General features: G+C 40.0%; 1 protein-coding gene across 4 annotated transcripts in view; it reads left to right on the plus strand.

The window, feature by feature from the left end:
* LOC121949609 (ras-associated and pleckstrin homology domains-containing protein 1-like) overlaps window positions 1-27075 on the plus strand; it is a 97275-nt gene that overhangs the window by 35615 nt on the left and 34585 nt on the right. Inside the window, exons 3-10 of one of the 4 annotated variants that reach the window (XM_042495348.1) lie at window positions 4738-4881; window positions 5845-5953; window positions 6062-6201; window positions 6711-6950; window positions 9152-9304; window positions 9553-9732; window positions 14480-14554; window positions 24909-24986. In XM_042495348.1, the coding sequence (XP_042351282.1) occupies window positions 4738-4881; window positions 5845-5953; window positions 6062-6201; window positions 6711-6950; window positions 9152-9304; window positions 9553-9732; window positions 14480-14554; window positions 24909-24986 (1119 nt within the window). The remainder of the gene's footprint in view (window positions 1-4737; window positions 4882-5844; window positions 5954-6061; window positions 6202-6710; window positions 6951-9151; window positions 9305-9552; window positions 9733-14479; window positions 14555-24908; window positions 24987-27075) is intronic. The other 3 variants (XM_042495349.1, XM_042495350.1, XM_042495351.1) reach the window with 3 other exon arrangements.

Here is a 27075-nt window from a genome sequence, read left to right on the forward strand (position 1 = left end):
AAGGTGGCCCCTGCATGCAGCGACATTATTATGGGATGATAACACCTAAAAAAGAAAAGATGTCAGCGGTTAGTGGGTTAACTGCCAAGTATGTATTAAACCGGTTAGCACGCTTGGGCAGTGTGTAATATCTCATACTTTCATACCCTCCTGAAATTTTATAAAAATATACAATAGAAATGTTAAAATGTTAAAAAAAATAATATTCAGCACAACTGTAAAACTCTGTCGGTCACAGACGACTGACCAGACCTCGCTAACTCTTCATCATTTCATATATTTAAAATTATGTCACAGAAAAATACAGAATAAAATGTATAAAACAAATACATATATTTTTAAAAAATTCAGCATTTATTTTCTTATTTTCAAAAAGTTTTCTTGCAATTTTTCAACATTTTTTTTGCTAATTTTTGGTCCACGTTGTTGCCTTATGTTTGCTTATGTTTTTCAGATTTCAAAGGATTAATGTAATTATAAAGAAAAATGATAAATAATAAAATTATCACCTGTTACATACACAGCTGTACTCATAGTAGAGTTGCAAAAACGCATCACAATTTCATGGCACTTTAATCAGTTTCTGTGTTTGGCAGCAGCTTTGCTTTGAGCAGTTTTTGCCGGAGAAAAAAAGCTGCATCCGAGGAGGAAGGCGAGTTCAGAGGCAACGTGAAGTGAATTTGCTTCCCGTTTAGATTTTTGCCTGCAAAGAAAAAAGGTTCATTTGTTGGCCTGCGTGGAACAGCCGATTGTTGTACGAGAGCGCAGCTGTGAGAGTTTTCACAACGCTCCTCTAATCCCTCAGCAGTCCCCCCAAACACACACACACACACACACACACACACACACACACACACACACACACACACACACACACACACACACTCGCCCTATCCTCCAGTCTAAATGACAGACCTTGCTAACCACAGGGATCTAATTGTAGCGCCGCTCCTCTGTGTGTGTGTGTGTGTGTGTGTTGTGTGTGTGTGTGTGTGTGTGTGTGTGTGTGTGTTTCAATGTGTTTGTATGTGGGTGTGTGACACACTGCTCTCTAATCTTGTGTGTGTGTTTGGCTAGCTGTGTCTCCCCTGAGAGGGACGGGGGGGGCGCCGACAAAACAGCTACCCAGGAATAGCACACTGTGCCCTGGGCGATCCTTCGGGGTCGCCTGGGTGGAGATCAGGAGGAGAGGGAGAAAAAGGGGTGAGGAGAGGCGGGAGGAGGAGAGCATACAGGAGGGAGGTGAGATGAAGATGAAGGGAGGAGGTGAGAGAGAGAGCTCATTAATCATTTGAAACCAGAAGCAACATCACTTTTTTCTGTTGCTTGCAGACGCCTGTCACCAGTATTTTAACTTTTGTAACTTTGTACACGGAGCAGATTGCTGTAATTTTTTTATATATATATTTTTTTTAACATGGGAAAAAAGGCAATGAGCAACTTATTTTAAAAATGCAAAAGAAAAAGAGGGAAAAACTATTTTTAGCCAATTATCACATTTACAAATGTAAAATAATATTTTTTTATTATTTATAATTATCATAATAACTTATTCAAAATCACTTGTGAAGTTACTACTATTAAGTTAACTTACTTAAGTTAGTTATGAAGTTATTACTTATATAATTACACTTACTATCCGTTAAATTTTTTAACTCACGTTTTTCAGGTCTTGTTTGCTTTTTTTAAAAAGTAGTTTTTTCTCTCTTTACTTTTTTCTTTTTTGCTAATTTGGGGGTTATTTTTTCTTTGCTCATTGCCTGCTTCCTGTGTTTTTGAAAGAAATCAAGCCAAATTGCTGAAGGTTCAAAGGGTTAAAGAGATTAAATTACTGATATGCTCTTTTGGAAATTGAAATTTCATTTATTTACTTTGTCAAATCAGCGTACAGAATGTTTACTTTTCATGCACTAAACTTTCGATCCCTTCTGTTTAATAAATCATAAGTTATTTTCACACAAAGTTTTTAGTTTGATAAATCATTTAAAGATGTATTACATCGTGTTCAGGGTGAGAAAATATTTGCTACTGGTTATCAACACAGAGAGAAGAATTCAGCAGCTGCTGCGTCTTTGTCTCTGATCTGTGTTCCAGCTCGAGCCGCTATTTATTTTCATATCTGTGTGTGTGTGTGTGTGTGTGTGTGTGTGCGTGTGTGCGTGTGTGCATGCATGCCTGCGTGTGTCTTAGTGAAGGATCATTATTGCCGTCATTAATCACAGCAACACTCCAAAAGTATGTTGACTTGTTCTCAGTGTTGTTACATAAACAGTTTAAAACACACACACACACACACACACACACACACACACACACACACACACACACACACACACACACACACACACAGAGTCTTAATCTCTCATAACCTTTCCCCTGAATTTCCTCATCCTGCTTCTTGTATTCTTTTGTTATAAATCACCTTTATGATTGTTGTGGGGTTTTTTTTGAGAGACCGTCTTTCTGAAAGAAGTCAAATAGGCTTTTTGACCTTCTAAATATCAGGATTTTTTTTAAAGTATTGGTGTTTAATAGTTATGAAAATCTTAAACATTTTTATTCATTTATTTTGCTCAGTGCAAGGAAAGTTTGGCTACAAAATATCAGAAATATGCAGAATGATACAAAGACAAAAGGTCAAGAACAAGACTGTCTAGAGTCCTGATGGTCCGCTGGCTGCAGAGTTAATTTCACCCCGCAGTGTAAAAGTGTCAGGAGTCATAGATTTTTAACCAGCTTTGTATCTTAACATTGTGGGTGGTGGTGATGCATGGGTCGACCCACTCCCGCTAGTTGACCCGTAGGTCAGGCTGTTCAGGTGATCTTGTTAGAAAATATTGTGGCTCGAGAAGTGACAAAGTGTTCTGAGCAACTTATTTAAGTCTCTGGGACCCAAAAATCACCAAATACTTTCTTAATGGGTAATTTAGGGTCTTACATGCATAATAAAAAGCACCCAACTCAACTTTGATATAATATGTGCATCCTTACTATTTCAAGCCATGTTTCCAGAGGCTTTAATGACTTACATAAAGATTCTGCAATAGTCCACCTTCCACCTTTTCTTCCCCTTTTTCTGGCTCTCTGTAATCAGTGCTGCTGCACTCAGGCTTTCTGTTGTTTGATCAGGAAAAAATGTTGAAGTCAGACATATTTATGGGTCATCATGATATGCATATTCTAATGTGATACTAACAAAAACACACAATACACAATCCCCCCCCCCCCCCACGAAAAATCTTAAAAAAAAAAAAATTAGACTGTTAAGCCACCATGTTGTTGTCTTTTTTAGATCAAGCAACTCGAGCAACTCACATACCACTGGGAGTGTGTATTGGTCCCTTTTGGGGCAGTGCATTCTGGTAGTTGTTGTGGTTTTTTTTGCCTCTTGAGCAAAAAATGCCACAGCCCCTTTTGCTGTTTCCTCTGGTCACCAGTTTATAAAGTGTTTATGGCTTTTACATCAGAAACAGCCCAGTTTTAAGAAAAAAAGACCATCTTTCCGGGAGTGAAACATGTCTTTAACCTCCTGGGAGAATATGTGCACTCTGCTAATTTCATGTCTTTTGATTCTGGTATTTGTTGTGAAGGAGCTCACATCCTAACGGTGCTTTGGGAAAGATCAGAGGATCACAAAAAGACAGCACCAACTGGGGATCATTAATATTAGAATATTTTGGGTCAATCTGAGGACAAGTTGGACCAAGGATAGAGAATTATGTTCTTTACTTTCTTTAGAGCACTTACAATGTCTGAAAATGAAGATGCCTTAACCCCTTGAAGCCTAAGCAAGTTGGTTTATTAAAAAAAACAACAACATATGGGTAGAAAGCAATGAGCAACACGACAAGACATGGCCCCAAAATGTGCAAGAAAGTTTTTTTTAAAAGGGAGACAAAAAGTAACAACAAATGTCCTATATAAAATATGTATAAAATATATGTGTACATTTTTTCAGTGACATAGTTTTAAATATATGGTTTTAAAAATTATAAATATATTTTTCTGAACATTTTCCCTCATTTAAAAAAAATAAATTCCCCCATTTTGAACTAATTTTCAAATCATTTGCTTGTCACTTTTTGCTAGTTCTTGCAATATAACATTTCTTACCAAATTAGCTATTTACCTTTTTACTCATGATAAATCTAATCAATTTGCTTAGGTTTCAAGGGTCAAACAGCTTGTTAAAGGCATCTGAATGCAGCATAAATTGATGTTGATCCAGGTTTTAAAGTGTTAATGGGTCATGTCGTTTTTCAGGGACAGTGTTGACTCATTCTGCGTCTCGTCTGGTTTATGAAATACAGCTGCACTTTGTCTCTGTAACTGTTGCATTCCTGGTTCTGTCCATTTATTATATTTTAATGACTTCCAGCAGCTGTAATCTGTCGCAAACAGCCTTTTTATTGTCATCTTTGAATTTTTATTGCGGCTTTTTAAATGTGTTCCAAGAGGCTTTTAAAAAGCTCAAAGAAAGCTTCTTATGTGGCTTCCTGAAATCTTCTGTGGAACGATGTCAGGACTATTTGTCCCCATTGTCGTCCGGTCATTGTGACCCTGACTGTCTTATTTTGGTTGCTTGTAATGATGCTGATTCACGGGTTGAAGCGGGTCGCAGTTGTTAGTGTAGTGCAGACTGTTGGCCACTAGATGGAGCTGAACAATCACTGTCCTGAAACTGAAGCTGATTTAACTTTCTTCATTTTTCCTTCTCGTTTTACCTCTTTTCTATAGATGGATCAGCTGTCAGATGAGGAGGTGGAGGTCAGGGAGGAAGAGGAGGAGGAAGAAGAGGACAGCGATAAGGAGGACCAGGACCTGGATAAGATGTTTGGAGCCTGGCTGGGAGAGCTGGACAAACTCACGCAGGTACACAAAGTAAGAGGTCCAGAGCTGATCTGCATGTTATATTATTAGACTTTGCATGTTTGCATCACTGAATTTTATCTACACAGCATGCACAGTTATTAGGCAAATTGTATTTTTCAGAATTATTTTTATTGTTGAACAAGTAAAATGCTCTCAGTCAAGTCAAGAGGTTGTTTTTTTTCCAACTTCATTCATATTTTCGAAATCTAATCATTTGACATGTGAATACATGTATATACCTGATTGTCACTTACGCAGATGCCCATCCACACCCTCCCATCCAGGTTTACACAAATAACCAAAGTAGGAAAAAAAATACATATTAAAAAAAGTTAATATGATAATAATAATAATAATAATGGTAAATAAAAAAATAAACCAGACAAATAGAAATAACCAGTCTTGGCTGTTGTTCAGTACATAAGTGAACCAAAACATATATAACAGCTACATATTATTCAGATGACAAGGTTTTAAAATAGTTAAGTAAAGGGAAACAGGCTTCAAATAATGTTATATATTTAGTTGGATCATGGGTGAATAATGGTACAAAGGGCCCCTGTGCATGAACAAACAAAGGGCCCCTCCAACTCTCCTCCTCTTTGTGACCCTCTTGGCTATTTTAACAAAATGTTCGATTGTCCTGTGGTCACACATCAGTAGTTTAGCTTTTTGAAGACTGTTTTACAGTTTTTGAAATCTCTTTTTTGGCAGATTTTCCCTGAGGTACTGAAGTTGACTAATAATTATGCACACCCAAATGTAGGGTGTTAGTAACTATAGGCCACACCCTTTCTTTATTACAAAACTACATATGATGGGATGATCATTAAAACCAATGAGCATTCAAGTTTGTATGGCTTGTGTTGGAAAATGTGCATATAAATAATGTTAAGGTCAGAATACACACTTACCTAATTATTGTTCAGCAGCCTGTTGTGACACAGAAGTTATAATGTTGTGTCTGTGCAGAGTTTGGATGACGGTCGTCCGGAGCAGCCCCCTCAGCAGAAAGCTCCCCTCAGACAGGAGACCAACATGGCCAACTTCTCCTACAGATTCTCCATCTACAACATCAACGGTCCGACACCTTTCTCCTTTGCAGTTTGATTCATTTTAAACACACATTTCCTCTCCTGCTCCGTCTCTCTTCTTTTGGTCTCACATGCTGATGTCTCTTTGTCTGCAGAGGCGCTGAATCAGGGGGAGAACGTGGACCTCGACGCTCTCATGGCGGATCTCTGCTCCATCGAACAGGAACTCAGCACCATCAACACCAAACCCAACAGTGCGGGCGGCATGGCCCGCCTCGGTTTGACCGACACTAAGGTACACAGGTTTATCATCCACAAAATTTTATATTGGACAATGAACCTATGAAGAATTAAACATGAAATGAACGGATAATTAAAAGGGTACTCAAACCAAACATTAACCAAAGTTTGAGTTTTGCACATTTAGATATAAAGAAAAAAAACAGGGACGCAAAGTAAAATGAAAGGATAAATACATATCTTCAACCCAATCGTCACTAATCTCGCTGATATCCAATTTTTGCAGAAACAGAGCAGCCCCAAAATTCAGCCACTTTCTACACAGTATCAAATCTTTTTAACAATAAACCACGACTCTGCATTCATGTCATCTGTATTTGTGCTTGTTTCCTGAAAGTTTATGAACACGTGCAAAACAGAGCAGGACCACCGGAGACCATGTAACATAGTTCAAGCAAAACACGGCCTAAGAACACAAAAGACATTTAAAAAATAGCAGAATTGAACAAATCATTGATATAATGAAAATAACGAGTCAATGTTAATCTCTCTTTGTGTCTCCAGGTCCGTCAGAAGCCTCCTGCAGGGCGCAGTAGCAGGCAGCAGCCAGCAGGGGGCAGCAGCGGTGGCGGTAGCAGCAGTAACAGCGTCAGCGGTGGAGGCGGCAGCAGCGGGGCGAGCAGCAGCAGCAGCAGCACCAGAGCGTCACCTGCCGGCACCATCAGAGCTCCCACCGGGCATCATGGGAGACCGGCTCTGGCCTCCAACTTCAGTCTTGACGACATCACTGCCCAGCTGGAGAAGGTGTGTGCGAGTGTGGGAATGTATTTTTATTTTTTTTGTTTTGTTTTTTATAATAAAATATATGTGTGTGACATTATTGGACATATTGTTTATTTAAAAACCCCAACATGTGTTTTGTAACAAAAATCAAAATGCTATGCTATGACACCTGTAAAGACAGGACTGTTTGGCCTTAAAGTGAAACTATTAACAAGAAGTGAACATTTCAAATTTTAAAATACACCAATCATTGTCTCATCAGGCTCATGGAAGTCTGTAGAAATAAGAGCATTTTGGGACAGAGACACAGTGGGCTCTCTTGATACTGGAACAGAAATAGGTCAGAGAGAACTGGAGGCAGAGCTTTGTGCTGATGCTCAGCAAAGAGGGAAACTTGTTTTTTTTAGTGTTTTTGTGGTCGAACGATATTTTCCTCTCGACTGTGGTCTCTACATTTGCTGCAGCCTTTTAGATTCTTTATGTTTTTATGTCTCAACAACAGCTGTGACTGCAGTTATTATGTTTTTCAGGTTGCTGAACATGATGTCTTAAAAACTACTTGAGGAATTTCGTCAAATTTGGCACAAACATCCACTTGGACTTAAGGAAATACTTATTAGAATTTGGTGGTTCAAAGGTCAAGGTCACTGTGACCTTGCGCATCTCATTCTCATGAAAGCAGTAGTTGAAGAAGGTCATAAGGGAAATTCCTCAACTTTGGCACAAATGTTCACTTTGACTTAACAATGAACTTTTAAAATTTGGTGGTCAAAGTTCAAGGTCACCGTGACTTTGCATCTGTCTCATTCTTGTGCTCGCAGAATCTAAAGAAGGCTTTGAAGAATTTTCCTCAAATTTGGCACAAACGTCCACTTGGATTTAGGAATTAATTGGTTTGAATTCAGTGGTCAGAGGTTGAGGTCTTTGTGACCTTTTTCATCTCATTCTTGTGAATGCAGTATCCCAAGAAGGCCATGAGAAATTTTCCTCAAATTTGGCACAGATGTCCACTTTGTACTTGTGAAAATTTGGAAGTTAAAGGTCGAGGTCACTGTAACCTCATCTGTCTCACTCTGATCTCATCTCACTTGGATTTAAGAATTCATTGATAAGAATTTGGTTGTCAAAGGCCACTTTGACATACTTTGGTCGTAATTCAAGGATTTCGTCAGTAATTATGCCAGAATGTCACATAAATGTTAAGTGATGAAATAACATTCTGCGAAAACACTTTTCTGGCAATTATTCACTACAGCAATTACGTCATAAAAAAGGGAGGACGTTTGGTCAGATACTGAATTGGTGACACTAATCTCGAAACTGTGTTGAAGTATCCATGTTTTTACAGACATTAATGTAAACTTTAAGTGCATTTTGGCCGGTTGCGGAGGCATATTTTACAACAGCGTGGTGGTAGTTCTAGTTTCCCGTTGAGTAAGACTGTCTGGGTTTAAAAAGAAGGGCTTTCAGGGAGAAAACAATGGTGTGTTGAAAGATTACAGCCATCAGAGCTCCACTGAGTCCTCTGATGAGCATTCAAAGACATTCAGTTATTCACCGAAAAACAGTATCAGTATCAAAGGTTTTCAATACACTGGAGTTTTCATTCAAACAGAAATTAAGCAGTTATGGTCTGCCAACGTGACAGCATGTGCTTTTGTCCTGGTCGCACTTGAATGCAGCCAAGAGCAGGAGCAGGTTGCCAAGGCGACCAGCTGGCAGAAAATTAGGGATGCTGTGATCTAGCAGATCAGTGTCTTCACCTTATTTAACTGCTGGATGTGATCACAAGAAAGTTTTTTGTGTGTAATTACAGTAATTCTAGTCTGTGCAGTTACAGAAGTCTGCCAGCTCTGTGTGGCAGCTCATGTTACCTCACATAAAAATGATTTATAGATTTTTTTGGGGGGAAAAGGGAGCACCAATCTGTACCTGCTGGTTGGATCGATTTATAGAAATTTAGGAGTTCGTCTTTCTTTATGGCCACCGAGGGCTTGATGAGATGATGCCGTGTGCGATTACGCATTCGATGTGATTTCAGTCTTTGAAACCTTAGCAAATGGGCTTGATTTCTTTTAAAACATGGCAAGAAAGCGGAAAGCCACCTAGGGAGACCCAAAATTTAGCAAAAAAATTACAAGAAATATAAGTCCGAAGTCTCAGTGCTCACTTGTGTTAGTTTTGTGTTTGTTTTCACCTCCTGTCCTCTGTCACTCCTTCAGGCGTCTCTCAGTATGGATGAAGCTGCTCGTCAGACCTCCTCCCACTCCCTTAGCTCCGCCTCCACCTATACGTCAGCCACGATGCGACGGCCTGGATCGTCTCAGCGCGCACACCGACGTACGGGATCGGTGGGCACAGTCAGCGAACACGAGGTACACTAACCCTCAAAGCGTTTTGATTCACAATTTATGAATGAAAATGTTAAAATTAGTTTCAACATCACAAGTTTGACGCAGAGAGATTGAAAAATTGATACATACACCTCATAACCGAGGTTATTAACTGTATATGAGTGAATTCTCCTCCAGTTTTTGGAGCTGCGAAGTCTCCACGTGACTTTTCGGTTCCTCCAGCTTTGAAAAACCTGCTCTGTTGTCTGAACTCGTCTCTTTCTCTTCAGGCTCGTTCGATCGTTCACTCCTCGCGCTCCTCCGTCACCTCGGCGTCCGAGGTCTCTGTCAACTCCGCGTCCTCCATGGACTCGTTGGACAGCGTCCTTCGCTCCAACGAATCAGACGGACAGCAGCCATCAGTGAAGCCGTCGGCTGAAGGAGCCAGTCAAGGTCACCACAACACAGAGGTACACGCCCACTTTCTGTTCACTAAAGAATGAAGAATTCGGGATATAAAATAAGGAGAATAAAGAGATAAGTATGCATTATCTTGAGCTTGGTGGATCTAATAAACCAGCAACTAAGGGTCCGTTTATACGGCAACAGTTCTTGCATGAAACGTTAAACTTTTGTTGCGGTTTGGCCTTTCGTTAACAGGAAAACGCTGTTTTTGGGGTCTGTAAATGCAAACGTTTGAAATCGGGTTCCAGAGGGTAATTTTTTGAAAACGCCACCCTGTAAACTGGCAAGGCAGAATGATGAAGTCACGGTGCACTTAGCACATGCATGTGGTCTTCTTCTGTGGTGTGTCTTTACAAAGTTACACCCCCAACTACTGGCCTGGCATGCATACTACAGTGTTTTCAGTCGTTTTTGCTGATCTTGCACCAGCTTTGCATCAAATAATCTGTGTAGTATATGTAGATGAACTGCGATAAACTTCTCTCCATCTAACCAGTGCTTAGATAGCCCCCCAAAATCGATTAAATCGGAAGTGCTGATTGAATATAAATCAAGATTCTGTCACTGAGTTGCCAAATTTTCACCTCAAATGTTTTCAGAAACTTGTTTTATTTTAGTTATGTCTTTCAGGGTCGATGGGTCGGATCTCATGCAGCAACAGTCTCTGAAATTTCTCTTATTCTACCATAAAATTAAAAGAAAAAATTTAAGAGAATGTTTTTGCATGAGGCCCACTGTGACTTAGAATGACAGAGCAAGTCAGGTTTAGTGATGAACCCACGTGTCTTTTTAGGTTCAACTTTTTGTCTCATCTGTACATCAGTTTGTTTCCCAGAGCTGCAGAACAGGAACAAATCTCCTGCAACAGTCCACTCGGTCTTGCTGAGAAGCTTTTAACAGAGTCGTTGTTTTCAGTTTTGGCTGCAGCAGTGCTTTGTGTTGGCTGGCGTTTTCTCCAGCTGCTGGCTCTTTCTGCTGCTTCGGGCTGCGTCCTCGCTTCTTTTAAGATCAAAAACCCGCTTCGCTTTTCTGTCCCAGAATACTCTGAAAAGAAAAGCCCGGTCGTAATCTTCCCTGAATCACCTGCGTAGTCAGATGTGAATGTGCTTGCAAAAAATGTGTGCAGGATGAAATGCCATAAAAAAGGAGCTCAGAACAGTTACAGGGGCTTGTTTTCATGCATTTTCCTCCTTCGTTTCGGACCCTGGTGGATGCACGGAGAATTTAACCCAAAGCGTTGTTAATGTTAATGTTGCTCAACTCAGACAAATGAGCTGCACTGCAAACCTGCTCAGTGAGAAGGAAACTGGGTTACTGCTCCAAATTCATCCACAAACACAAATCTGAGAGAGGAACGAGAGAGGAGGAGTGAAGGAACAAAAACAATCAGAGTAATGAGACCAGAGGCCGGAGTGAGTCAGCAAATGACCAGAGATGCTGAAGAACGAGAGACGGGCGACGGAGGAAAATAACAGAGAGAAAGAAAACAAAGAGAGAGGGAGGAGAGGATGAGCCTGAGTGCTTTTCTGCCCACAGCGCTGCTCCTTTGAGTCCGGCTCGGAAGAAACTGCTGCAGTTTGAATCACTGAGTCTCTCTGAGTCTATTCAGGGCAGAAAAACTAACAGAGTCCTCACTGAACTGTTTAAAGAAATAAAGGTTTCCCTGAATTAACCCCAGAATATGAACTCTCTAATCAGAGTAGCGTTCGACCAGGGACTTCACTGTTTTTTGGGCTCGACTCTGGTGTAAAATAGCCTTTGTCTTTCAGCATAATGCTGAAGAATGAAAGAGGAAAAGACAAAAGCTATATGATATATCTATGATTGAGCTTTAACCCTTTAACACCTGGATCAACATCAGTTTTCCTTTTTCAGACGCCTTTCACAAGCATTTAAACTTCTGAAACCTGAGAAAATTTACAAATAATTCTCTTGTGTTTCACACAGGAACATACAACTGTACAGCAACAGCAACTTCCTGTGCAGCATTTAGCAGCTCGCTGTTTTTATCAATGTTTCCCACAGGGGGTCAACACACACACACACAAACACGCACACACACACACGCACACGCGCACACAAGCACACACTTGGATGTCGATGGTCAGATCTTCGCCAAAGGGAAAAGCCGACTGTAATCAGTGTGTGTGTGTGTGTGTGTGTGTGTGTGTGTGTGTGTGTGTGTGTGTGTGTGTGTTTGACCTAAATATTATTTTTAATCTGTGGTTATCAGAGAGATCTAATGCTTTCTATAAAAGGGTTTCTAGTGATTGAAGCGTGCGCGCACACACACACACACACACACACACACACACACACACACGTAGATGAGGTTTATGAGATGAGATCAGATAGTGTTTGAGTGACTGAAAATGAATTGTACAGTTTGTGTTTTTATTAATTTATTTTCATGAGCACTATAAATGCAGATCAGATTTCAGCGATATCTTTTTTTGAAACAAAATGAGATTAAATCAAAATGTTATTTTAAAAGCAATATTTGTAAAGAAATACATATGTTCCAAAATAAATTTAAAAGGAAATATTTTAGGTCCAAAAAAGAATAAATTAAAAAAAGAAATCACTGGAAAATATGAAGAAAACGGATCAGTTTTGAAAATTTATGGAAAAAAATGTTAATGCCTGAAACTGACAACCACAGCTCTACTTTCCAGCACAAACGTCTTGTTTCTCCTTCCCTGGAGTAAAAACAGTGAAACCCTCTGAGGCTCTATTCTGGATCCCAGTCCGCCCAGCAGGAACCTGCTCACGGTGAAGCGGTGACTCACAGCTCTGCTGCACGTATGTGGGATTAAATAAAGCTCAGTGAGCCGCAGATTTGTCTCATGATGTCAGTGAGATTCACCGTGTCAGTAAATATGAGAAATATAGTCAATAATTTAGTCAATAATGAATAATTCATGAGAAGCAGTCTGGTCTCCTGCTGCTCTGCAGTGTGTGTGAGTAAACTCGTGAGTGTATACTGGTCTCTATTTGAATTATTTAACCTTTATTTCCCAATGAAATATGAACAGAGCTCTGGTCCACAGACTTTACAGCATTTACTGTAGAGACAGTCGGCAGGTTTCCATTAACCTTCAAATCAAATCAAATCAAACTTTATTTATTTAGCACTTTTCATACATTTAATGTAGCACAAAGTGCTTCACAAGTTAAAAACATAAAACAACATCTAAACATATAAACCAACCTCCCCTTCCCAGGCCCACCCCCCTCCCCCCAGAACACAAACAGAAAGACGACATTAAAAAGGCACGGACCAGAATGGCTTTGGATAAGAAACACGGCCGAGCACAGACGACTAAAATGAAGAAACGCCATCATGGAGGGCCATTTGGACCAGGAGCTGATCAAAGCTCACAGAGACATCGCTACAGAAATCACCCCGCCCCAGACAGACCGGGGAGTCCACGCCAAAACCGTGAAGCTGTGGACAGGACCCCCCCATCCAGCCGAGACAGGGCGACCCCCACGGCGATGCCCCCACAGCCAGAGCCAATCACGGCTCCCGGTACAAAGAGCCCTTGCACAAATTGAATTAGCAAATCTAAAATACGCCTACTGGAAACACGTCAATGTTGAAAAAAACCCTCAAATTTAACGCATAAAAAAAACAGTTTTATGCTTGCATGAGGTGATTTTTCAGGCAATTTGAAAAAGCCATATTTCGCAAAACTCCAATGGTGAGCTGAGCAAGTGTGAACGAAAGGCCAAACCGCAGCAAAAGTTTGATGTTTCATGCACGAACCGTTGCCGTGTAAACGGCCCCTTAGACTCTTTTCTCTCCTTTTTTGGGTTGTTTTGCAGTTTGGACAGTTGTTGTCAATGCTGGAACTTTCTCTGCAGGATCCTTGAATCAGACTTTCGCAAAACATGTACGCACATCTGCATTTGTAGAGCAGCCGATAGGAACGCTTTCTCCCTGAAACGACTTGTGATTGGCCAGAGTCTGCTGTCACAGGTTAGATTTTCTAAATCCTGAATAAAGATGCCAAGAGGAGGTGCAGAAGTCTAATTTTCTCTCGGCCCACTTGAATTACATTATGCTAAAAGTTTATCATGGGATATTTGCCAAAATAAAACTGCAGACGCCGGCGTTAAGGAAAGTCAGCTCCCAAAAATCTAATGAAAATAACTACAACAGTCTTACAGGATCAGATGGATTTTATGCTGTCAGTTAACCCTTTGAAATTTGATTTCTTTCAAAAACATGAGAAGCAAACATTGAGTAACTTAAGAAGACCCAAACATTCAACAAGAGTGTGACAAGAAAATTACCACAAAAATAAGCAAAGTAGCAACAAAAAAAAAGACAAGATTAAGTAAATGACCTCTAAATTAAATTCAGTGAGATAATTTTTATATATAATATGATATTTCTAAACACAGTTTTATGGACATTTTTCTTTCAATTTTCTAATATAATTTTCTATATCTATTGATTTCTTGCACATTTCTTGCCAAGTTGCTTATTGCATTTTCCTCCACATTTTCCAAAGAGACAATGAAACATTTGCGCGAAGGTTTAAATACTTTTTACTGTTTTAATGTTTCCTCCCAGCGAACCTGCATCATCTCTGTAATCTGTTGATTTTACGTGCAGCTCTCCTTCACAGGTTTCTGTCTCTGCTTCACGTCACAGTTTTCTGCTAAACTGCCACATCCGGTCAATCAAACACAGATTAATTCACCCGATCCTCTCTCTCTATCTGTTTCTCTCTCTCTTTGAAGCACTCCTATCTGGACAGGGAAACCTCTCTGATTCTGAGAAACATAGCAGGGAAACCTTCCCACCTGCTGACCAAGGTGACACCTCTTTCACTTCTGCACGCCGCTCCTCTCCTCTTAAATTGCTGCTCTCCCTCTCTGTCTCTTTACGCATGAAGCACGCATCAGGAGCAGCCACCTTGCATGATAACTCCTTTTCCTTCCATCTCCCTCTTCCACCATCTCGTCCTCAGTGGGGTTGTGTGTGTCGGTGTGATGCACAGTGTCGTGACGTGTCCTGTTTGGCTGCAGTGTGCCGGTGTGTGATCCCAAAGCTTTACAGAGACTCCGATAGTACTGGAAGTGCCCGCACCACATCACAAAACTCTGACTTTCATGGTGATCTACTGAGAGCAGTGTCGCCAGATTGGAAATGTTAAACTGTCGTTCCAGGAGCTCAAAATTATCATATTTTGAGAAAAATTATCATACGCCAGTCACAGTCATGACAACGAATAATTTAATTTATAACTTTAGTTAACAAATATTTAAACAACATTTTTACACATCTACAAATCTAGCCAAACCCACTGCCTGAGAGAGAGAAACGACGCTGGCAGCCGAGTGTTCACGAAAACAAACGACCATGATGCGAAGAACGTGACCCAAACGTGATGACGTTCCTGTCGTCGTGGCCTACACCAAACGTGACTGGCTGTCATGAGATCATGTGAGAAGTGATGAGTGAGCACGGATGCAGGAGCCAGGACGCTACTTAAAATGAGACGTGTAAACTAAACTAATTAAGTGTCACAACGGTGAAATCATTGTAGACTACGGCAATTTTGGAATTGTTGATCATACGTCGTACAGACGGCAAAATTAGCGTACAAATATGATAATTATCATAAATTATTGGCACCCGGCTGCAGAAACAGCAGAGGTCGTCTCCACAGGAGCGTACGCAAGAGTCGCATTCATAGACATGTACACGTGGACGCCGCATTGACCGCGGTGGCCCATTGCTGCGATTTGTTTGTGCGTCCACCATATTGGATGTAGCAAGTCTGCCCTGTAAACAAATACAAAAAGATGTAAAAACTGTGAGTTTTCTGAATAAGAAGCACAAACGTTTACATTTAACTGGTTTTGATTAATCGTTTCATCAGCATTGATTAAAACAAGTTGACTGAAGGTAGAATATTTACCTTTAATCACAAATGTAAGTTTGTGTGGCAGACGTGCAGGTGATGCTTCAGCAGTTATCAAATGAGTTGTTCTGTAGAACAGCTGCAACAAAAACGTCTATTTTAACGTCGTTACAGTTAAAAAAAAACGCGTAACTCCCCTCCTTCACTGTGTTGAGCCTGTCTTCTGTAAAGCTTTGTGGATTCTGAGCTCTGTGCTCACCTGTGCGTTTGTATGGAGAGAATATTTGTTTCTTCTGCTCTGTGCGTCTCACACAGCAGCTCTTTGGTTCCTGTTTGCAGGTTGTTTTTTTTTTGGTGATAACAGAATTTCGGTCAAATCTGCAGTTGGAGTGCAGAGACGACTTTTTTCTGGGAAGCATGATGTTTGCTGTGTTTAAGGGAAAAGGAAAAAAAGCCGCCTCTGTTCTTCTGTGTGATATGTGACTGTTGAGTGTCAGCGGCTGACAGGACTGAAGAGTCTTCAGGATGCGATCACACAGGCTCTCTGCTCGGACACTTTGCCCATAAAAACACACCAAATTTAGGTTTTGTTCGAAGAGTTCTGCTGTCTCAGTATATAAATCGCCTGACTGTCTCCAGACAGTTTTGTGGAATGTCATCTTACTGATCCTGTGTGATCGTTCTGTCAGACTGCTGCAGCACTGTTTGCTTCTAACAATGTTTGGGATGATTATATTAATAATGATGGTGGAATAAACTCGTGTTTTATGAAAGTAAGCACAGGTAAGTGTGTCAGTCAGCGCTTCTGTGTCTGCTTTTATCTGCCAAAATCACCTGAGCGTTGATCTTACTGGAAACTACTGTTTTCTGTTGCAGTGAAGTATTCCTCCACATTTGTCAATATTTTGTGCTCAAAAGACGAGACGGCGTGCTGCCAGAGAAATTTGTTTTTGCAGACTGTAGTTTGGAGTGTGTAGTTTTCTGCATAAAGTTTGCAGCGCGTACTGTAGTTCCCAATCTGTAGTTTTTAACATGTAGTGTGCCATTTGTAGTTTCCATTTAGTTTGCAGTCTGTGGTTAGTAACATGTAGTTTGCGGTCTGTAATTTGCAGCATTCAGTTTTGCAGTTTGGAGTTTGCAATGTGGAGATTGTAGTCTGTAGTTGTAGTCTTGTGTTTTTCAACATACAGTTTGATCATAGCCTGCAGCATTTGGTTTTTTGCCATCTGTAGTTTGCAGGGTGTACTTTGCAAATTGTAGTTTGATGTTTGCACTTCAGTGTGTTTAGTTTTCAGTCTTTGGTTTGCAGCGTTTAGCTTGTAGCGTGTACTTTGTAGTCTGTAGTTTTGCAGTGTATAGATTGCAGTATTTAGTTTGCAAAGTGTCTTTTTTTAATGTTCAGTTTGCAGCTTGTAGTTTGTTGTTTTCAGCTCTCAGAGGTTATCGTAGAGGTAGTTGTTAAGCAGCTCTGGTTTGTTCTGCCTGGTAATGAGTGTTTGGAGCTCAGCCAGTGGCAGTAATGGAGCTGAGTAGATGAGCCTGCTGCTGGCTAACAGCGATCAATGCTGATAATGGGACTACCTGCTACACTAATTACTGCTGATGCTGTTGTTGTTGTACTCGGATCAGTGAGCTGGTGGAGGCAGCCTGTCCTCGGCTCTGGTTGTAGAAGTTAACTCATGAATAATTTGACAAAACGTACGAAATCACATAAGAACACTGGAGAAAATCCCAACTAAGATCAACATTTTAAGGAGGTTTAATAGAATGTTGGCGTTTTAGTTTAGTATTCCTGATAATGTACAGGATGTCCCGGGATCTTAATGATATGTGACGGTAATGTTCGTTAGAGTCTCTGCTGCTCTTAAGCTAAAGCTGTAGGCTTCTTAATGGCTGAGGGCAAAGTTTTATTTATCTCTTTGTGTGTGTCTGTGTGTGTGTGTGTGTGTGTGTGTGTGTGTGTGTGTGTGTGTGTGTGTGTGTGTGTGTGTGTGCGCGCGTGCGTGCATTAGTAGGCTTTTCTCTGATTGGATCGCCGATGTCATGATTTGATTGGATGATAAAGCAGATGAGGCCATTTGATTGGATGTTTGAGGAATGTGCCAGAGCTGGAGGGATAATCTGCTTTGGTGCGGAGACGGGTGATTCCCTGCAGCATCACCTCTGCACACGCGTGCACTCACACGACACACAGAGCGGCTCGCTGGCAGCGCGCCGTCTCGTTTGGAGTCCTTGGCTTTGGTCGTCTTTGCGATGGCGGCACACAGACCTGTAAATCTGCTTTGAGTCCTCCCGGTTTTATGTGGAGAGAAAGAAGCTCACATGGTCAAACTGAGTTTGGATCAAATAGACCTCAGTCGGCTACTTTTAGAGATCATCTAAATCAAAGAATGCCCGTCTGTCTGTCCGTCTGTTTGTCTGTTTGTCCCTGGTGTATCTCAGGAACTGTTCATCTAATTTACCTCATACTTTGTGTGTGTACTGCTGGGAATCCAGGATTTCTTTGCCATATTAACTTATAACCAGGAGTGAAAGGAGGCCGGTTCAGTCCGGTACTCTGTGGGCTGCCACAAGAAGACTAAGTGCCGGTGTGCAGTGACAGGAAGCGGGGACAGCAACTTAACAAATAAAACAATGCTATAGCACAAACGACGTCACTTACCAACAGCAGTGAGACAGACAACAAGCTACATTCATAAGCTACATGTCATCAAACCGAACCGTCCTCTGAGCTGGACAAATAACGTCTTCATAACGCCTGAGACGAGTGAGCAGGGACCATCTACAGAGCGCAACATGGAAAGGAGATTTACAAAAATATTTAATAACTTTGCTTTTATAAAGTGTAGTGCAGAGATACTCAGCTTGCTTTGCTTTGGGGCCACTTTTGTAAAACGACAGGAGGCCAGGGGCCAGTCACAGCAGCCCCATAAATGTTTCTAGGATTTTAGGAGATTGTAGGATTTCAGGAGTTTTCTAAGATATTGAGACATTTCTAGGATTTTAGGACAAATCTAGAGTTTTAAGACGTTTTCAGGACTTCAAGACATTTGTAGGATTTTAGGACATATCTAGAAGTTTGCGACATATCTAGAATTTTTGGACATTTCTAGAACATTTCTAGGATTTCTAGTCATTTCTAGGATATCTGGACATTTCTAGGATTTTTTTTTAAAAAATCTGAAGAAAAAAAAACCTGCGAGCACCAATACCACAGGCCGATCGATAGGCCTGTTGTGAACAGGTACACTTTAAACTGGTTTTGAACTAGTTTATATAATCTAGCAGACATCCCTGAATTATCAAATGAGGACTTGTCTCCACTGCCGCTCCGCTGCATTGAGCAGATTTCCAGTAACAGCGCAGCACTGGCTCCAGACATCCGTCTCAGCTCAGTGGGTCCAAATTAAGTGAATGTAGTCAGATTAATGTTTTACTCTAAGACATATTATCTCAGCAGCTGCCATTGGCTTCAAATCCAGATTTTACCGCGGTGGTGCCAAGTTTACCCATCTCATCGCCTTTCAGTGTTTCCCTCCTGCAGTAACTCAGACTTAACCCTTTCAAACAATGTTCAACATCAGTATTCTTGTGCTGCCTTTAAATGCCTTTTACTGGTTATTTAACACTTCGAAACCTAAGCAAATTGATTTTATTTCTCTCAGAAACATGGATGTATATATATTTTTTTAAATTTTCTGCACTTTTCCAAGGTCATTTTCTTGTTTTTTGCTTATTTTTCGGGTAATTTCTTGCTGTTTTTTTAGTCCATGTTGTATGTTTGTCATTGCCCTTTTCCTATGTTTTCGATAAAAAATTAAATCAATTTGATTAGGTTTCAAAGGGTTAAGATATGGATTTTGTATAAAGGTGTGGTCCCAGATTAGAGTGGGAGGGGCCACGATGGATCCTGAGATTCCAGGCAGATTATGGGGCCAGTTTAATTCCTGCAGCAGTGATTAGGCTGAGGGTATAATTATCACACGCGTGCACTTGGCAGAGCACAGATGTGTGTAAATGTGTGTACTGTATGTGAGGCTGTTGGCATGTTACAGTACGTGTGTGTGTGTGTTTCTGCATACGTCGTACTCTTTCTGTGTCAGTGTTACACTGCCTCAGCAATAAATGCAATCCACCCACACACTTTCTCAATCATACACACACATACCCACGCACACACACACACATGCACACACACAGCTGGCCCACTTCTGCTGCCTCTCTATAAGTCGCATCAGTCCGCTCTGTTTTGAGCCTACGGCGGCTCAGGAGGGACACATTCCTTATAACTTCAAAGGCAGCGGGATCTTTCCTGGGCAGAAGCTAATTTTAGTGGCTCTATAATGTAGGTCAGCTGAATATCTATGAGACGCAGAGAAAACGATTATGCTGCAAGCTGGAAATGACGACAGATGGAGGGAAGAAAAAAAAAACCCTGCCGTCTGAGGTGGGCGGCATGGCAAGAAAAAAACGCTAATATCAAATAGAGAAAGAGTATTTTTATGTCTGAATCAAAATGCAGAACGATGCCAGCAAAAACAGATTCAGGCTTAATGGGTGAATTAATGGATTATCATATACGACTGGATGTTAATGGGTTTTCTGAATGGATGGAGGGGGTTTTTAAGTGTTAAAACCCTTACATTTGACCAATTAAATAATAATCCCTTTATAATCCCACTAAAATACTTTAATTACACTGATGTTAATGGCTAAATTTATGGCATTTTAAGGGAGGAAATTAAGCTTTTTATTGTGATAGAGGGACTGAATAAATGAAGAATGTAGATATGCAAAATAAACAGTGTTTATTTCAATCCTAATACACTTCTTTTACTTCCCCATTTGTTTTTGGCATTCACATCTCGGGGTAGGACATCCCAATTCTTGTTGGGAAAGAGGAGTGGGGTAAAGTGTTGAGGTGAACAAAGTTCTGCAGATGGAGGTTTTTCAGAAGCACACTCGCAAACCGATGCTGTGTTTCAAATTGGATACTTGATTACGTGCGTTCACTCTGAGAAGTATGGCAAAAGGCAGTGCACCATGAGTATTAGTTATCCCAACTTGGTGACTTTTCACTATATTTAGAGTCATTTCGGATCTTCTTGGCAGCTTTAATTCTAAAAAGCAACTACTGACAAATTTAGCAACTTATTTAGGTCATCAGGAAAAAAGAGATAAATATATTGTAATTCATTATCATGCATGCATGCGCAGAGTAACCGCAGTCGACGGCTGTTTCACCATCAGCACCGAGTCTCTCTACCACTCTCCTAAAATCCCAGATACGTCCTTGAGAGGTCCTAAAATCCTAAGAACAACCTTAAGTCTAAGAAACCTCAAAGAATCCTTTGAAGAAGTCAAGAGTAACGTAGTTTAAATATTTCATGCTCTAAACTCTGTGAGATAGTAGCTCCTTTCATTTTGATGAGAAAACAGCAAAATGCTAAAATCTGTGAAATGTCCTAAAAACCAAGAAATGTGCTAAAATCCTACATCCATTCTAAATTTCTAAAAATGTCCTAAAGTCCTGGAAATATGTGGAAATTCATGAAATTTCCTAAAATCCTTGAAACGACCTAAAACATCCACAAGTCCTAGAAAGGTGTGAAAATTCTAGAAATGTCCTAAAATCCTGGAAACATGTATGGAGCTGCTGTGACTGGCCCCTGGCGTCCTGTCGTTTTGTGAAAGTGTCCCCCTGACTGTCCCTGACATGTTAAAGATGGCAGAGATGAAGGGGACAATAATGACTGATGGTTCAGATGATGACGATGATGATGATGACTGACACTCCTGAGCCGGCTCGTAATATTCTGTTGATCAGTAAATTGTGAATGATAACTGACACAAAGTAGAATAGAGTGTCAGTTATGATTAAATTGATAATTGACACCACACAGAATAATGTTTTCTTTCCCTCGCTATGTTTTTATCTCATTCACATCGCCAACACTGACATTTTAAGAAATATTTTTAGCAGTCATTATCTCCTTTAGTTCAAATGTTAAAAGGCACAAACAGACGATGTGTTATATAATAAATTAAATCCTCTAATCTACTTTTTGTCTCCACATATTATTTTAGGTCTATTTAAGCTCATATAGTAGTTATGTAATTCTATTGTCTAATGTGCATTATGAGCACTTTAATAGCTGCTAATGCTTATTTTCAATGCAAGAGTTATGCAACATAAGACCTTTTTTTAAGTGTCTAAATATAGAATCAAACTTTGTAATGTTTTGTTTTTATTTTGAATGGTACAAAGCAGCCAATGCGTTGTTTTAGTAACATTTCCAGTTTCCAAGTTTTCTTTTAGTTCTCTGAACGTTCTTTTTAAAGTTCTAGTAACATTCTCTATAAACATAAAAAAATCTTAAAAATGTTTTTTTTCTTTTAATTGTCACATATCACATTTTCATTTAAAAAATGTTATGTAATCTCAGGCCTCAATAACATGTTCTGAATGTAGCTCTGAAGTGTTCTGTCTTTGTTCTTATGTAACATTGTGGGAACATTTTATAAAGAAAACATTCTCTGCTCTGTTACCTCTCAGCATCACCAAAACATTTTCACAATGTTGCAGTTAAAACGTCGTATTCAGCATTTAACCTCACAGGAACATTATCTGAAATGATAAACATCCTTAAAATGTTCTTTGAACATCAGTTTAAAATGTTTTCTTTAAAAAAAAAAAAAAAAAAACCCACTTTGGAGGACTGGCATGGAAATATTTAAAATGGAAAAGCTAACTTTCACTCTGAGGATTCAGAAGAATACATTTTATCAAATCTGTAAAAAGAAAAATTAAAAAAAGGATCAAATATATAACTCCACTGTGAGCAGACTCTGTATGACCTCACTGCTGTTTCAGCTTCGCTTTTTGTGAAGATCTGTCACGCACACGCGTAGTTCAAGTGCTTAGTTAAGTTTGTTTGCAGAGTTTTGGATGACAAAAGTGTGTCTGTTTAAGGGTGCATATGTATTTGTGAAAGTGAATGTTTGTACGTGGATATGGAAGTATAATATGAATGTGTATGTTAGCATATGTGTGTGTATGGGTTTGTGCGGGTAGATGTATGTGTGTAAATGTATGCGTATATGTATATATACTGTATATGTATGTGTATGCGTGTTTGTATGTTTATGTAGGTGCCCTCTTTTTTTCCCTCTTTTTATTCTTTAAACAAAGAGGATGAAGGTGAAATGAAGGTGGAGGAAAGAAGGAAAGTGCAGTTGTCCTGTAAATTATGCTGCATCTGCCTTGTACAGTATTGTATTTGTAAATGTGGCAAAAGACTCATTTATGAAGATGTGGTTGTAAAAGTCACAAATAAAAGAAAAATTTACACACAAAAAAAGTTTTCTTTAAACGTTATTGCAACTTATAGGTAACGTTAGATAAAGTCGTGTGAACGTTCCCTGCTAGCTGTGTTCCTGTTAAAATTTAGATAAAACAAACTTTTATTTTCTTTTTCTATGCAACTCCTTTAATTTAAATATTATCACACGCTAACATTTTTAAAAGGGTGTATTTTTTCACTTTCATTTACTGATTTCAAACCTGTTCAGTGATTTAAACACAGCGCTGAGTTTTATTTGCATTTATTTCTTGTATGTGTGATACGTCACTGCTGTGAATATAAATCCTCAGGCGTTTAACCCCAACAACAAAACATAGGACAGTCATTAAGAAGCTGTTCATGAGCTTACGCTGCTTCCAGAGTGTGTGTGTGTGTGTGTGTGTGTGTGTGTGCGTGTGCGTGTGTACTTCAGGGTTTTTTTGGGGGGTGCCTATAAGGAGATTGGCTGCTAATCTCCTCTCTCTTCCTCGTCCCCCATCATCTTCACTTCATTCTGCCCTTTCGCTCGCTCACAATACGGATGTGTGTGTGTGTGTGTGTGTGTGTGTGTGTGTGTGTGTGTGTGTGTAAGCCGCCTGGCTAAAGTGGAGCACCTCCATCAGGGCATACACAGACATCCAGACACTCATGTGAAGTGACTGGAAAGACACCCCCACCCCCACCCACCCAAAAAACCCTGATTTTGGGAGCCGGAGTGTTTGAGAGCAAAACGAGTGAATCAAGGGAGAGAGAGGAGAAAGGAAAACAAATCAGATAAAACGAGGAGACTGCGTTGCGTAAAGCGAGAGAGACACTGCGAGGAGGGTGCATGAGAGCTTGAGATAAAGAGATCAGTGCCTCTGCATGGAAGTTGGCACAGCAAAAAAAAAAAAAACGCCCCTCCCCCATCCCCGACCGTCTCTACTTCCCTCTCTCCTCCACTCATTCCCTCTATCTCGCTCGGCCGAGAAGGATGTGACAGGACAAGGTAGCATCTTTCACTTTGATCCACTAACCAGCCTGTAAATCAGTGGATAACCAGATGAGCCAAGTCAGACTTTTCTTCCTCTTTTTCTGCTCGTGTTTCTGTTTCTACTCTTGTTTTTGCTTCCAGATGTTGTGTCAGCGCCTGCTGCACTCTGCTCTGCTGGATCTAAGACTTTCCATCCACCATCCATCCATCCAGCGCTGTTTACGTCCCTCTCAGCTGATTATTTCTGCTCCATCGCAGCGCTGAAGGTCGACTTCCGGGCGTTTGAGTCCGACCGAAGCTGTGATTGCACGTCTGAGCATCTCAAAATATACCAGACTGGACTTTTTCTCACGCCTCCATCTGTCTTCTAGTTTGTCGGCTGCGTCTCCAGTTTGTGTGTGTGTTTGGGAAATTTGGATAATCCTTTAGAGAAAGCGAACATGTAGTATTAATCCAATCACATTCCGCTGCGGTCACAATAATACAGATGATGATTATGAAGAGGAGGAGGTGGAGGTTTGCAGCCAGACATGTCTGATGATCCCTCACACTTTGGGCTCCTCGGGCAGCGCAGCTCCGTCTTGTTTGGACTAACGTCGGGTTGCTGTTTTGGGGAAACTCTCTGCTGTCACATCGGCTTATTTTAACACTTCTTTGGCTTATTATTAGCCTGATAAAGAAGCCTAATGAGATGTGTGATGTGCGCTGTCAGCTGACAACACTCGGATATTTTGTCTAAACTCTGCCGATAAAAACGTTTTTTTTTATTTTCTGTATTTTTAAATCAGATTTTGTAGTCTAAACAGACACAGAAGCTTTTTTTTGAGAAGGCAACAAAAGAAAAAAATGAATTCCTGTTGGAGGAGTCAGGTAGGCGCGAGTGCTGCATGTGTGTCTGTAATGTGGATTGTAAGTGTTGCAGGATGTGTCATTGACCGTTTTTTTTTTAAAATTTCTGCTGCCATCATCCGTGTGTGTGTGTGCAGGAGGAGCAGGCGGCCAAGCTGAAGGCGGAGAATATCCGAGTGGCTCTGGAGAAGATCAAGGAGGCCCAAGTTAAAAAGGTGAGTCTGGTTAACACACACAAGAGGGAGGAAGATGCTGTGTGTGTCAGTGTGTGCTTGTGCCTGTCTGAGACTGGCACGTGTCCAGCGGGCTCGGGTTTCTGGGTCAGGTCAGTGTTACTCCACATGGAAAGCTCTGGTCAATAACAGCTGGGGTCAATACACACACACACAAACACACACACACACACACACACACAGCACTCAGCATAATGACCATTGCAAGTTAAGTCCCAATCCCTCAGAGGGAGAGAGTGGATTAACAACCTGGATTTATTACACACTGAGACAGAACACCAGCTACCTGTCTGTGTGTCTGTGTCTGCTCAGTCTAATCGTCTGTGTGTTGATCCTAAACAAAGCTCCCAAAAAAAGTGACCGTGAAGCTTCCTGCACAGTCTCTGACTCTCTAAAACACACACACACACATGCACACTTACATGAAGCAGTATCATCTAACCATATGCATATTGGCTTGATTTATTTATTTAAAAAAAGACATTGGAAGAAGGCAATGAGCAACTTAAGAAGAAAGTAGTAGTAGGAAAAAAAAGACAGAAAATGACCTGAAAATTACAAAAAAAAAAAGGGAAAATGATAAAGAAAAAATACTTGAAGAAAGTGCTTCAAAATTCATTAAATCCTTAAAAATTCTTTTTAGATAATTTTACAAACAGACTTCTCTGGATATTTTACATAGCTTTTTTGAAGTAATTTTCTAAATCTGTTGTTTTTTTTCTTGCAATTTGTGAGTCGCTCATGCCTTATTTTCCTGTGCTTTTGAAAGAAGCCCAAAGGTTTAAAACTTGTGAAAGGCCTCTGAATGCAGGTTTCAAAGGGTAACACATACAATCTGTAATTTCCTGCAAATCACACAAAAAACACAAAGAATTAAAAATATCATTGTTGTTGGCAACACGCAACTTTATTTTTTTGCACCTTGTTTTTTTATTTACTTGGCACCTTGTTTTTTTAATTGTTCATTTTTTTTTTTTTTTATTTTTTTACTATTTTTTTTACTATTATATTGTTCTTTTTACCCTGTACCTATATCCATAATGTCTCTTTCTCTCCAGAACAAACAGACATAGCGATTTAAACCAGTAAAATTACTGAATTAAAGCATTTTCATATAAAAATCTGTTTCTCCAACATTGTTCAACATGGCAGGGGCTAGAGACGAGCTCCTGCAAATGTTTGCTCAGCTTGTTTGTTGAAAACTTAAAATCCAGATGTTGAATAACTTTAAAAACTTCACCCAGGTTTAAACACATTGTAAAAATGACCAACATCTATAAAGTTTGTCATTAAAAATTGGCTTAAAACTGGATAAAAAGTCAATTAATGACCACTTCTGTCAGACAGCTACCACTCTAAAGCAACGGGGAGGTGACACCACCAAATGACACGGATCGTGTCCTCGATTAAAACTATAGGTTTTTCTGGTCCTGTTAGTAATAAACTATAGTGTTTTTACAGTCTGGACTGGGCAAAAGGAAAGTTTTATCTTGTCTGTAATGTTACTCTGTCTATGTATGAATGTGTAATAATTTGTTGTACTGGGACACAACATTATGTTTTATTACTAACTTACTGTACAAGCAAAACTAGTTCAGCACAGCTGCAGCCATGGCAACGACAGAGAAGCGTCTGTCCTCTGAGGAGCGACGTGGAGCTCGTTTCTCTCTGAAGAAGTCAAGAGTAACGTAGTTTAAATATTTCATGCTCTAAACTCTGTGAGATAGTAGCTCCTTTCATTTTGATGAGAAAACAGCAAAATGCAATCGTCTCGTTGGACGGAGCTGCGGAGCTGGATCATCGGTAGAGAATATGCATCAAGTTTTAACAACCGGAATCATGAATTTAACACAGATGCATTTGCAGATGCAGTATTTAAATATTTGACTCTGAGCATTTTAGTGCAATCGCTTTAAAAACATGGGAAAAGGGCAATTAGCAACTTGGTAAGAAATGTTTCACAAATTCAAAAAAAGAAAATATTCTGTTCTAATATATTTTTAAAAAGCCACGGAAAAAAGAAAACAAAAATGTTATGTTACAAAATTCTTGTATCTTTTAAGCACTTTTT

Source organism: Plectropomus leopardus, chromosome 10, assembly GCF_008729295.1.
Source record: "Plectropomus leopardus isolate mb chromosome 10, YSFRI_Pleo_2.0, whole genome shotgun sequence".
NCBI lineage: Eukaryota > Metazoa > Chordata > Actinopteri > Perciformes > Serranidae > Plectropomus > Plectropomus leopardus.